Source organism: Hippocampus bargibanti, linkage group LG08, assembly GCF_051943395.1.
Source record: "Hippocampus bargibanti isolate YZ-2025 linkage group LG08, ASM5194339v1, whole genome shotgun sequence".
Classification (NCBI taxonomy): Eukaryota; Metazoa; Chordata; class Actinopteri; order Syngnathiformes; family Syngnathidae; genus Hippocampus; species Hippocampus bargibanti.
In genome coordinates this window covers 23,423,631-23,437,529 of record NC_142741.1, presented here as the reverse complement: position 1 = coordinate 23,437,529, position 13,899 = coordinate 23,423,631, and the positions used below count along the sequence as shown (strand labels likewise).

At 42.8% G+C, this 13,899-nt stretch overlaps 1 protein-coding gene across 6 annotated transcripts; it reads right to left on the bottom strand.

Annotated features, from left to right (window-relative positions):
* Nucleotides 1-959: 959 nt before the first annotated feature.
* On the bottom strand, nucleotides 960-12,788 carry LOC148894848 (uncharacterized). 6 transcript variants are annotated; one of them, XM_089002974.1, is made up of 8 exons: nucleotides 12,433-12,788; nucleotides 11,662-11,972; nucleotides 9,884-9,948; nucleotides 9,462-9,690; nucleotides 6,258-8,164; nucleotides 4,713-4,931; nucleotides 3,355-3,497; nucleotides 960-2,175 (listed from the first exon to the last, which is right to left on the bottom strand). In XM_089002974.1, the coding sequence occupies exons 1-7, from the start codon at nucleotides 12,522-12,524 to the stop codon at nucleotides 3,393-3,395; spliced, it is 2,928 nt and encodes a 975-aa protein (XP_088859100.1). In that variant the 5' UTR covers nucleotides 12,525-12,788; the 3' UTR covers nucleotides 960-2,175; nucleotides 3,355-3,392. The 6 variants fall into 6 exon arrangements, with proteins under 6 accessions (XP_088859100.1, XP_088859095.1, XP_088859096.1 ...); XM_089002969.1 differs by having other exon boundaries at nucleotides 3,350-3,497; nucleotides 11,662-12,788; XM_089002970.1 differs by having other exon boundaries at nucleotides 960-2,108; nucleotides 3,350-3,497; nucleotides 11,662-12,788.
* Nucleotides 12,789-13,899: the final 1,111 nt, after the last annotated feature.

Here is a 13,899-nt window from a genome sequence, read left to right as displayed (position 1 = left end):
AACTATACTCACCATTTGATGACAATGCGCTGATCTTACCGTGAAATACTATAGAAACATGTAATTTAGCAAACATTTTAACACGACGAGCCAACCAACGTGAAACCATGGTAACGATATTAGAATAAAACAAAAAATACTCAATGCTTGATGACAGGTGCGAACGAGAAGCATTCAAAATGGCTTCTGAACTTGGATTGTTCTCAGCTGTCAAAAACAAACAAAAAAAGTTAACCACTCAAAAATATGCTATAAAAAATGTTAAAGTAAAAACTTCTCACCTTTTGATAAGAGTCATTCATCATTCTGAAGTTCATTGCAATTTTAAGAATCAATGTGTCGTAGAAGTAAAACTACTCGACGTTTGAAAGATTATAACAGATGCTAACTAACTAGACAACAATCAGACAGTGGGGAAAGTATGCACAGAGCTATACTGTCACCAAGTGGCGTTTTGCGGGTATCCAATGAAAGAAAAGTAAAGAGATTATTTACATTTGTGAGAACTCATGAGGGGAGGCATAGTGGTCGGCTGGTTTCGCATAGCCGCCTTCCAGAGCAGATGTGCGAGGGTACGATTCCTGGATGAAATCGGCATTTTTTTCCCAGTGTCTGTGTGAATTTTTTTCCGGGTACTCCAGTTTCCTCCCACATAAAAAAACAAACACACATGGCAGGCGAATGGAATCGTCTACAATACATTGTCCTGAAGGGTTGTTTATTTCTATTGGGTGTTTAATGGTGGCTGGAAACCATGCAGTTAAGGGTGTCTGAAGACTGCTGGAATAGGCTCCAGCACCCCCAGCAACCCTTGTCAGGACAAAGCGGATATGTGGTTGCAAGAATTCAGAGGAAAATGTCAGTATCGCCGTTATTGGAAATTGTTACTTGAGTTGTTTGTTTTGGTTGGAAATTCTTCAATTCCGAGGAAAAAGAAAAGCAACTTTTAAGACGCTGAATGTAATATACTGAGTTTTATTGATCAAATTAGACATCCCCAGAGCAAACACATATAAGTTTTCCAACCACAAAAAGTACAGGAATGCATTTAAAATCTAAATTTCAATAAAATTTGCAATCACTTATTTTCCCGATAATAACATGTTAAAAGGTTCCAGCAATTTATATAAATACTTTTGTTAAATATCCCATCATTTGTCATGCTGGCTCAACACGTGAGGTCAAGACGATAGCAAAAGGAAAAACAAAGGTAATTAAAGCAAGTATAATAATAATATAAAAGTCCAAAATTTATTCAATCTTAATTAACAGAGGTGAAAGATTTTTGAAAATCGATTTGTGAACCATAAACATCTCTATGTGCACACTTTTGCATTCATTCAGTAGGAGGTTAAATGGCTTGGGTTGCGGTGAAGTACGGGATGGATCAAATTGCCATCATGAAGCAGTCACGTTTCAAAATCCGTATACGTACTGCAAATTCACATGCAGTGTGGCCGCGACTGTCGCAGTATTCCCACCCGCCCATGTACGGATGATTAAAATAGGAGAATAGCGGATCAGAACAAAGGGCGGCAGCGAGTGAAGGTATTCCGGAGTTCAGCACACCAAAACGGACACTTAAACACCCAAATAGACCGCCTGGACTTCACCCCCCCCCCCCTCCCACCCAATAAAACACTTCAAGTATTCCTACCCTTGGCTTCAAGTATTCCCGCCCCACCTTCAAATTAATCACCCGCTCTTAGATTTACAACATAGGCTAAAGATAAGTGCACTCCAAATTCCACTCTACACGTAGGATTGATGACACTATGTAACGGTGACCAGTTAAAACAATGACGTTTTTCATTTTTATACACAAATTTGTTGATCGTGATGATGACATGGGATCGATGTTGCACGACGATGTCTTGTTCCCCCCACCTCCTGAGTGTAATGTTCAAGTTTTGACGTTTTTTTTAGGGGGGGGAAACAGACAGGTGCCACCCTTGGTTTGGTTTTTAAATACCACTGTGATTAGATTAAAATCAAAAGAACAGTCATTTGTCCTTACAGACCCCATTGTGCTTGAGGGCGACGGCTTCATTATGTACAAGGTTTTGATTGCTCGTGTGACTTCCTTGTCATTTGCTCCATGTCGGAATCTAGAGGGAAAAACATTGGGAGACGTTTTTCCATTCAGTTGCAAATGGCCAGAACGTAAACCTGTAACTGAGCAAGAAAAAAAGGACTTCAACCAAACTGTATTGTGCTAACATCAACCGATCAAGAGAATGACACCAAAAACATTTTTGGTCATTCGGTGGAAGGTTAATTTGAGGTCTTAAATGGCTGGAAGCAATAATCATCAAAATAGAAAAAATGCGTCAAAATACATCTCTATAAATTTTACTTCTTGGATTGCACTGAAATAAGTTATGTTTTCTATGATATCAACACTTATCGACAGGCAGCTGTATATATAGCGTATTGTTCAGAAGAGTCTAAAAATATCCATCATTTAAAGGACAACCGACACCATTTTTTTGTTTCCTAACTGACATCAGAAAAACGTTTTATAGCATCTAAAATACCCAAAACACGCAGGCTGATATTAATACCAATAAAAATGAGTTAGTGTTCCAAAACTACTTCAAAATGACCCCGGAAATTGCGAGTTTCAGAAGGTCCGACCCCCTTGTTCGTGATGTCACGCCAAGACGTCTTGACTTGCTGGAGAATCAAAACAATGGCTTCAGATTCGGAGAATATCCTTTCTTGTTACTCATCCAGTTATGAATATGATTCAAATAGTTCTGAAGAGGAAAGCATAAATGTTTGCAATCGATTAAAGAAGTATTTGCGTATCAATGTAGCGTCCCAGAAAATACACAAGATGGCACCCAAGCGCCGTTGGAAAGGGGCTGATTTGTCTGCTGGGAATTTGTGTCAACTAGAATCAAATAGTAGTCTTGGTGCAAGACACGCCGATTCACCATCGCGTTATTTATGTGCTTTCCTACTAATTCCGCAATCAACACGGATCAACACAAAGTTTTCAGACCAAACAAAGTACCTAAAATGCATTGTGTGTCGCTTTCTCGGTCACGGGCGTTCCAGACGTGACGTCATGTCAGGCATTGTCATCAACTCGAAAACAAGACTTCCTGAATATTCAGCGCGAGTCTTAAAACGTAAAATATCGCTATATGCCGTGGAATCTTTGTAAAGTACATTCAGTAGAAGTCATTTGAAGTGATTTTACAAATTATGGACACAACTTGTCCGGAGGCGTCGGTTGTCCTTTAAATGAAGAAATGAGCTGCAGAGGAAATTTGACCTGATATTTGATGGTAAATTGAGTATTAAGAGACTGCACGTTCGTCTTTGAAAAGGAGCCACCAACCTCACCCTTGGTTCAGCACACCACTTTGGATGATGAACTGGCCTCAGGAGCCGGTGACAATGCAATTCCTGCATTTGTATAACTTGGGGTCATGGGTGCGGATGTGGTTCCGTACATTCCTCAGTCGAAAGAACGTCTTACTGCAAAGCTTCAGAGCAGAAGGACATCAGACAACATAATCCAAGGAACGAGTCAAAAATACTATTCCAATGATACCCTACTACAGCGAACGCTTGAAACGATTCGGTTTGTTTGGATTACAATGGGAAAGTATGACAAATTCAAGCTATGGGTGGTGATTGGCGGGATCTTGCCATTCTTACGGCAAATCGTCAAAATGATCGTCAAACTCAAAATAGCATTGGCACTAACCTTTAGACTTAAATAACTGCATCCGTTTAGTAGGGGACATAAGCAGCACACTGCCGCGTTAAAAGTCTCCCGTTCGTACGTAGTCCTAACACTCAATATTCTGTGGGTCCTGCAATTTGAGTGAAAATGACAAAAACCCTGGGACTGGAGTGGACCGTTTTGTACAATGTAAGTGAATGAGTTAAAATTGTTAAACGGTTATAAATCCTTGGAACTTCCATCCATCCATTTTCCATACCGCTTATTCCTCATTTGGGTCGCGGGGGGTGCTGGAGCCTATCCCAGCCGTCTTCGGGCCCTAGGCGAGGGACACCCTGAATTGGTTGCCAGCCAATCGCAGGGCACACAAAGACATACAACAGTCACTCCTCGGGACAATTTGAAGTGTTCATTCTGCCTGGCATGTATGTTTTTGGAACGTGCGAAGAAACCGGAGGACCCGGAGAAACCCCACGCCGGGGATAAGATGCAAGCTCCACACAGGGAGGCCGGAGCGGGATGCGAACCGGCGACCTCTGCACTGTAAAGCTGGCGTGCTAACCACTCACCGCCCCTTGGAACTTCACCTTCAAAAATACATTTCTGATTTATGTAGTGCTCCATAACAACAGACGAAATGTTTTTCTGGATTTCTTTATACAGTAAAGTCTCGTTATATCGATATCGGATATATCGATAGTCCCGGTTATATCGATACTATTTCTATGCACGCACGGAGAAAATTACATGCAAACAGGGTCGGATATATCGATAGTCCCGGTTATATCGATATTTTTTCGGACTCCCTTGAATATCGATATAACGAGACTTTACTGTAAAAGTAAAACATCTGCAAACATCTAGTTTTACCATGGCGAAAAAAAAATATATATAAAACTATGCTCACCATTTGATGACAACATTAACCAGAAACTGAATCAGATTTAAATCACATGATACTCAATTATAAAATAAAGGGTCCAGGCCGAAGATAAGACGGGTCTCAACTTACCAAACAGGGCCAGTGCTTGCCCTCGATGTGCCGCAGGCGATGCATGATGAGCGCATCGCAGTCTTTGTAAGAGCTGGAGCATTGGGTGCAAGAGTGGGCCACTTTTGGGGCTTTTGGAACCTGGCTGCGTGGGCCTCGCAATTGCTTTAGCCTTGCACGACGAACAGAGTCCAATACGACGCAGCCTGTGCTGCTCAATGGGATGGCGCTCGGCTCTTGCTAGAAGGATTCAAGACAAAAACACTCTAAGACTGTTGTGGGGGCTGATGCAAGACTGTCCATGGTGTGCTACCCCATATACTGATTTGGATACATGCGATGTTTTTAAAAATAATGCTTCAGTGCAATATTTACAAACTACTGTATAGTAACATCTACAAATGTGAAAGAAATACCTAGTCCGCCTCCAAACGGTGGTATTTTGCTTGTACGACTTGGGACATGCAAATGATTGTCATCATGCTTGTGCGACCAGTGAATTTACTGATCTACTGTATATCTAAACACAAACCACAAACTCCCATTTTATACTTTTGCCCATTTAACTGTAAAATAGTACAAATAGGTGGAAATGTGAAAATGAAAATTCCAGATTTGGGGCGAGGGGGCAACGGAGCTTTGACTTAAAAAAAAAAACGTTTGGAACCTTCCCATATAAGGTGTGGAAAAGTGGTACAGGGAATGGATTGATATACTTAAAATGGTCACCATGGCTGACGTAAGCCCAAACCAATTCTTTCCTGGTTTTTGAGTGCATGTTACTATGTAGCAATCATGTCATTTTCTCTGGAACATGATTTTTTTCTTATTTTCAAGCGTGTGCTGACTATGTAGCTATTTTCATACCGATAGATACTTATTGTTATACATGTTTTCTGTTCATAGCTGACTGCTCTGTCAGACAGGCATCCGTGATGTATATTCTACACCTCCGCACGTATTTCGGTCTTTCGAGACGCAGCATTTCACAGAAGTTTTGTGATTAAATTCTCCAACTTCCCAGGCTCTCTTTTGACTTTCGCATACCAAGCTAGTTTGACACCTCGCATTCATGAGCAGCTGGGATAGCGTATACTCGGGGAAGACGGGTGGCTGACGTAGACGCAATGCCTTTTTTAACCAGCACTGAGCTGATTGGACATTTGCATAATGGTGGTGAGCTTTGGGAACTTTGACGCTTATAAAATTGCATTCTCTGAGATCACTATTTTGAAGGCAAGCCAATATATTGTCCAACCCTAATTGAAACTAACCATTTGTCTATTTTCTATGATGCTTGTCATGTACTGGCCTCCAGTCAATCACGTGGCACATATTGAGACAAGCGTTCACACTAACATCCAAACAGATGGGAAATTTACAGTATTTTACTTATCAAACACGTGTGATTGGAATGTGTAGAGAAACTGGAATTGCCCACGCAAGCACAGTCTTCAAAGACAGGTCAGACCTCGGATAGGAACCCATAAACTGTCCAAAACTCGATGACTATACCGTATTTTTACTCAACTGTCTTTATGAAGCAATGGCCACCCCATTACTTACCTTTGGTATAATAAGAGTAGTCTTTTTCCCCTTGGATCTGACAACAGGGGTGTCGTTTCTGTAGTTGGTCCGGCGTCTCAGAACTCTACTCTGGCTCACACTCCTCTCCTCTCTCTCCCTCTTCACCACCGGCAAGGTGTGGGGTGTTCCTCTGGCTCTCAATGCCCTGTGCTTGGATTGACCCGTTCCAAATTTCTCTCCGATTTGTGACACGGAGCGCGTTAAACAAATATCCACGCTCTCTTCTTCTTTCTTGATTCCCACCATGGGTGCCCCGGAAGGCCGACAGAAGCTGAACAAAAAGCCAGAGTCCAGTAGTTTGATGGGAGGTTTGCTCTGACGCTTACCCAGGTCTGGAGATGGAGGATCCAACAAACACCCGCCAACTGGCACAGGATCTGGGGGTTCCTCTTTGATGACTTTGTATAAAGGGTGGTTGTAGATGGCCTGGGGAGGGGACGGCTCTGAGAATTGGAAGCCACCATGTTGATCACCCTTTGCTTGTCTGTCGGTGTCCTTCTGCTCCCTCAACACTTTCCTGGGTCTACCCCGGCGGGGTTTTGGCTCCTCTCTGGTGTTGCCCTGCGTGGGCTTGGCTTTTGTCCCTGGACGGCTGCTGTTGTAGCGTAGTGTCTTGACCGCAGTGCCGGTGATTTTATTTCTGGCCGGTTTTCTCTGAGACGAATGATCGACTGATGAGAAAGAGAGACCTGAGACTGAGTATTCAGCTGGTTCTGATTTGATCCTGACAGTGTTCCGAACTGGAGTTTTGGTGGAAGTACGCCACACGGGCTGCTGGACAGGGGGATGGGCATTAGCACCATTTCTTACAGACCGTCTGAGCTCTCTCCCACCAAAGCCAGGTTGGGACACCGCTCGGAACATATCAGGTAAGACCCCTTGACTTCGCATGCTCCTGTCGCTAGGCGGGATGTGTTTTTTGGAATTTTGTCTCTTTGTAATTCCAGGTGTGCCGCCAGACTTGTTTTTTGCCTCCTTTTTGAGTAGGATGCTGTTAACAGGGTTGCAGAGGGGAAGAGACAATGTCACAGGGCTAAACGGTAGCACTGGGGGAGCGGAGCGGGGTTTTCGCCTCTTGGTTAGCGAGTAGTTGTTGGCTTTGAGCTTCCTGAGTCGTTTTTTCTGCCTCCAACCAATCAGATCTTCCGGTCGAGGGAGAAGGGCTGTCCTCTGGAGGCCGAGAACCAGCATTAGTTTGTACTTCTCCTGGGCTCTTGCGTAGTCTTCCTCATCCACTGACACCTCCTCCACCTCTTGCTTCACCCTGACAGGGCTACAAATCGGACTGGTTCTGGGGGTGCACGATTTACGGTTTTGTCGAGGGCTTTCCAATATGGGCAGTAATCTCTGAACTTGCTGAGCAGCCCCAGGACTTGAGCGGAGAAGACGCGCATTGGGTGGAGATATGGGCGGGTAATTTTTTGACTGTGCGGTGGCAATATTTGTGGATAAGGCAGTCTTCTTGGAGGAAGGAGATTTGAAATCCATCAGTTTCATCCTGTGTGAGGGGCTCATAGGAAGTCCGTTATGAACTTTGGCATTTGACATCCTATGCAAATTGCAACACGGACTTGCTTCCAAAGATTCATCAGATGTTTCCATTTTTAAGTAGACTCCACCAGTGTTATCCTTTAACTTCTTTCTTTTAGTTTCTGTCTGTTGCTGATGGCGCCGACTACAAACCCCACCACAGTCCAATTTTAAGTCCCGGGAAGGATGAGCAATGTTGTGGTGCTCTTTCATCAGAGCAGTGCAGGCCTCCACAGCAGGCCACATGCCCAGGTGACGGGCCATGGTGATGACTTCAGGGAGGTCCTCCCAACGCACGCAAAGGGTGGAAGAGTAGGAGAAATCAAGCAGAGACAAGAGGCTGTCCTCGCTGAAACCTAAGTGGGGAAAACAGAACCATCACTGACATACATGGAGCCAGGGATTACTTGGTGAGAGAGTCAACCGGAAGTTTGAAAACTGCTTTCAACTGCTGATCCTTTCAGCTGCTGTTCCTTTATGACATCACCTTTTGCCAATGCCAAAAAGATCATTAAAAGGAGGCCTACAAAGTTCTGGCAAGTCTGAGTTAGAAGTATTAAGTAAACATTTTCTTTTATTTGCCCTGTGTTGAGTTCTATTGGTATGTGAAATGTCGCTAAATTGAACAATAAACTGAATTAATCTGATTCCCAAGTAAGCAAAAATTAAGTCACACAATTATCATCTGGACTATTTAAGGGAATAGTCCGTTCATAGGAAATCCCAATTTTGAGTTACATTGTAGTTTTTTTAGGGAGGGCGGGCTAAAACAGTCATTTACAGGTATTGTATGGAATGTATGTTTATGTCATTTAACTCATTCACTGCCATTCCAAAATTTATTTGGGAATTGAAAAGCATGAGGTCGAGCACCATTCCCGAATTTGTTCAGGCTTTGGTTTGTCTTGTGGGGGGTGCCGATATAGTGCTGGTCATACCTCTGGCGATGTTTTTCCCTCCCACGAGGGGGCACCATTTTCCTTTGTACAGCTGCCGCCATTTTAAGCTCAGATAACTCCAGACACATATAACTTGGGAATTAACTCTTTTTCTGATGAAAGAAGAAGATGCATTTCAATGCATTTACTTCAAAGTTGTTCCTGGCAAGGTGTCGAAGCGTAACATCCGTCTTAACCCATCTTCCAAAATAAAGCTCAATCACTAATTGAGGCAGTGCGGAAAAAAATCTAACATTGTATTGTACGAGAGCGCCATTCTGCTTTTGATGTTACTTGATCTCATTGAGCAAAATTTACGGTCCTAAAACTCAGTATTCTGTGGTTCCTGCATTTTGGATTGGATTGAATTGGATATGCCTTTATTAGTATAGTATTAGTATGCCTTTATTATTAGTTTATTAGCCTTTATTATTATTAAATTTTGAGTGAAAACGACAAAAACCCTGGCGCTGGAGTGGATCCATTTTTGCACATCGTCTGGCAGTGAATGAGTTAAGTAGGAACAATTTTAAAATGTAAATGTCTTGAAATTTATGGCAACAATATTTGTTAGTGATACAAAGCAAGTTGTCTGCTCCAAAACAATATTAAAACTATTGCATGTGGTGTGTTTTTTATGAAATACTGGACTGTGAAGCTGCAAATGTGAATGTGCTGTGAATGTGACATATACGCCGACTCAATTTTGACTTACCAGTGAGATCTATATCAGCCTTCATAGTGGAGTCCATCTCTGTAAAGACTTCTTGAAAGTGGTCACTGACGGCTGCCAGCACTGCCTTGTGCGCGGCGTACGATTGACCATTAGTGCGCACTGTGATGTCACAGAACATTCCCGCCTCCCGCTGACTCTTCAGCTTGTTGAGCAGGTCAGAGCCGTGCGATTCTATCGTCTTTGTGACGCATCCTCGGCTGCCTAGCTCCTAGGATTGAGGCAGATTTTAAGTATGTGTGTGTGTGTGGGTCAGGTGCAGTGGGGCTACGCTGTATAAATTATATCAAGGACAGAAGATGAAAGCGAGCAAGTGTAGACTCAAAATATGTGTGATAAATATATTTGCCAAATAAGAAACTGAAATTCTTTTCAAAATTGCAACTTTTGCTCACGTCTGTCACCTTGTGTTGCTGGCTCCGACACTCAGAACAGTCCAGGACAAAGTCTCTGATGTGGAAGTACATTCCTGCAATAACAACAAAATAGATAAATATATGTATTTGTATCCTTTTTTTGGGAGGGCAGGTGTGGCAAAACCTCAACATCATGTTATTCAAAAGCTAACAAAATATTAGAGATCATTCTCGGTATGAGCGTGTGTGGTTTGGAAAAGTACAGCAACAATAATAAACATATTAAAACAGTGACTATGAAACCATTCAGTGAAATAATGAGACAAAAATTGTGGATGACTCATGTACAGACTCTATTCCAATGACGTTGGGAAGTTGAAAGACAATACAATGATTTACAAATCATGTTCAACCTATATGTAATGGAATACACAATAGATATTGAAATTCAAACTAATCATGAACTTAAATTTGAATGTGTGCAAAAACATTCCAAAAATGCGAGGAAAGGTGGCAAAAAAAATATTACTAAAGATTTTGAAACATCCCATAGGTGAACAGATTAGCTGGGAACATATAGATGTCAGGAGTGGGTGTAAAAAGGACTGTCCCTGAATCGCTCAGTCTTTCAAAAGCAAAGATTGGATGAGGTTCACCTCTTTGTGAAATAAAGCAAAAATAGCCACACCGTTTAAGGACAATGTACCTCAATAGCGTATACGAATGTAAAGAATTAATGTTTTCATCATTAACGTATGGTTACAGGGACAAGTTATTTATATCAAATTAGATAGTACTGTGCAGTTATTCACAAACTATAGAGAACATGCCTATGAAGGTGACCCATAGCTAGTCCAAACCTGTGGAGGTCCGCAACCAGAGATGTGAATGAATATCATGAAATTAGTCACTGCACTGTAGCCTGAAGCATGTCTGCATCACTGTTTGGGGTTGGAATCACAGCTATGGCCTTCCTGTCTGGAGTTTGTGTTTTCTCTGTCCTCTATGGCTGACTCAAATTTACTAAAAACAACATGCATTGTCAATTTGTGTGACTGTTTCTTCCTATGTCCACTGCAAATGATTGACAAGCAGTCGAAGGTCAAACTCGCCGCTAATCCAAAATCAAATGGAATATATGCTAGTTCGCGTGATTGATAAATGCCATTGAAAATGGATGGACGGATTGTTACCACCGACAAAAATACACAGAAGAGGCTGCATATCATAGCTAATACCTTAAGGAACTGCACATGTCCCTGAGGGGTTACAGTTGTTATTTGGGACTCTCACAGCGACAAGGACTTCACCAGTAGTTTAAAAATTGGATCGAAATGTATAATCTCAGATGTAAACCACCATTTTAATCACAGTGGCACACACATTCCCTGTCGCAAACTAATTTGCCATTTGGTGACATGATACAACACAGGTAGCAAACTGAAAAGGATAAATGGGGGTTTTGGTGCCCTTGATGCATAAAAAGCGACTAAATGTTGGATTGTGGATCATACCTGAGTCATGGGGTATACAGCTCAACCATTTTAGTGATTCATCTCTCTGGAGTGACCTGATTAGCAAGTTGGCCAAACAGTACGGAGGTTTATGTTTTCAATTATTACTTCGAGTTTGACTTGAGCAGAACAGAAATGGATGAAGGCAAGTTTGTGTCAAAATAGGAATCACGTGAATACCCTATTTGCAGTAAATGTTTGATTCCGATAATCATACTGTCGTTCCTCTTTGATAGACATCGTGTCACGTGGGGATAGGCCATGCAAACGTTTGTGAGATGGGCTCAAGGCTTTTCAAAATGACGCTCTTACCCTCCCACCAGTAGTTCTCGGCCACGCATTTGTAGGTCTCCTCCAAGGTGAGGTGACGCACGCCGGGTGGTGGTCGCCGGTGAAAGGTAGCGACTACTTCCAGTCTCCGATCCTCGTCCAAAACTTCCCGATAGTTGAGGAAGCCCCTTTCCAGCTTCTTTCGATAAAGCAGTCCACCGATCCACTCGAAGTTAGGCGACCAGCTCCTTTCGCCGGCAAGACTAGACCACGGCTTCTGGGGGCAAATTGTCCCCTTCACGGCCATCGTGACTTGTTTTGTATTCGCTGATAGATAGGGTGAAACGTTGTCCCTGCTTTGAGGGCGACCCAGCCAAAATTCCCTCACGTCCAGTTAACACACTTTGACACCCTGATAAAACATCAGTTGTCTTATTTGGCCAGTTCCAGAAAAAATATGGGAGAAATTATCTCATCAAACGATAGGGGCGAAAGTGCCAAACGATAAGATTTCAGTTGATGCTGTCGGTTTGTAGCTTTGATGTCATCGCAGGCATCACTCGTCCTCATCCAAACATGAAATATTTATATGGCTATAATTAATGTTTAACAAACGTTACGGTCACGTTGTTGTTGTGACGATCAAACGGCGACACGCTTGATTGGGGGACTGCTCGCTGTAGTGGAGACAACAATTGCAGACCAGGAGGGGAATCGCGCCAATAACGCCAAGTGATGTAAAGTCAGGCACCTCGTTCGGTCCCCTGCCGTTAACAAGCTTTGCCCCCGGGCAGCGGTCCGCGTTGCATCTACCTCAGGTGGTCGGGAGTGGCCTTCGGAGAAAGATGGCTCGGGACGGCTTTAACTTGAGATTTCTTTCGGCCAACTCGAGTCGGAAGCAACATGATGACGCAGCTATCAGCTCACCATCGCCACCTCCAACGACCTAAAAAAACGAGTTTGCCCTCCGCTATTAGCCCTTACAAATGTTGCAAATAGCCACCTGGCCTCGACGAAAAGCGTGAAAACGGGAGTCGGATTAACATGGATGTGAGTTTTTACGCCTTCGGTGGTGGCACGATTCCATCCGGTGATGAAATAATCCAAAATGTAAACTCACAACCTTCTGTTTGTTGCTAATCAGCCTAAACGAGCCAACTCCTCCCCGCCTTCACACTGGGCACATCAGTGTCAGAGAAAGAGAGACGCCAATAGAGCTCGATTACAATTGGTTGACCGATATGTCAATCTGTAGTTTCCAAACCCATTGAGAAACAAGATAGGTTGACCGATCTTATTATGAAGTGGGTGATTTACGAAAAAAATATCAGTTTAAACTGAACAGTACTGCATATAGTTGATTTGATTTATGTTTAAGGTTTGAGAAATCTGAGTAAATATTTTTAGAATCACTTAATGATTGAAATGCATCTAAATGTCACTGTCTTAACTGTCATTTAACTTTATTTTTACAATAAACTTCAAGCAAACACCATCTGCATGACCATTAAAATCCATTTACTCTCGTGTAAAGTATCAGTACACACAAACATTTTACTTCATTAGACTACTGCAAAACATCTTACATTTAATATCACATGCATTATTTGAGATTTAAAAAAAACACATACATACAGCATGAGTATTTAGTTTACATTGTATTCTGGGTGGCCTGGCACTCCAGTGGTTAGCATGTTAACCTTACAGTGCAGAGGTATCGGGTTCAAATCCAGATACGACCTCCCTGTGTGGAGTTTGCATGTGGGTTTCCTTTCCACGTTCCAAAAACATGCATGACATGCTGAGTACTCAAAATTGTCCCTCAGTGTGGTTGTGAGCGTGAATGGTTGTTCGTCTCAGTGTGCCCTGCGATTTGCTGGCAACCAGTTCAGAGTGTCCCCCACCTACTATTCGAAGAGGGCTGGCAAAGGCTCTAGCACCCCTCCAACTCTTGTGTTGTGGGGATTACACGGATCAGAAGAATGATGAATGCATTCATTGTGAATAGTTGTGAAAAGTGAATTAAATATTACAAAATTAAGAACCAGGGCGGCCCGGTAGTCGAGTGGCTCGCATGCCGACTTCACAGTGCAGAGGTTGTGAGTTCAAGACCCGATTCGGCCTCCCAGTGTGGAGTTACCATGTTCTCCCTGGGCTTGCGTGGGTTTTCTCCGGGTTTCCGGTTTCCTCCCACATTCCAAAAACATGCATGTCAGGCTGATTGAACACTCCAAATTGTCCCTAGGTGTGAGAGCGAATTTTTTTTTTTTGTCTCTGTAT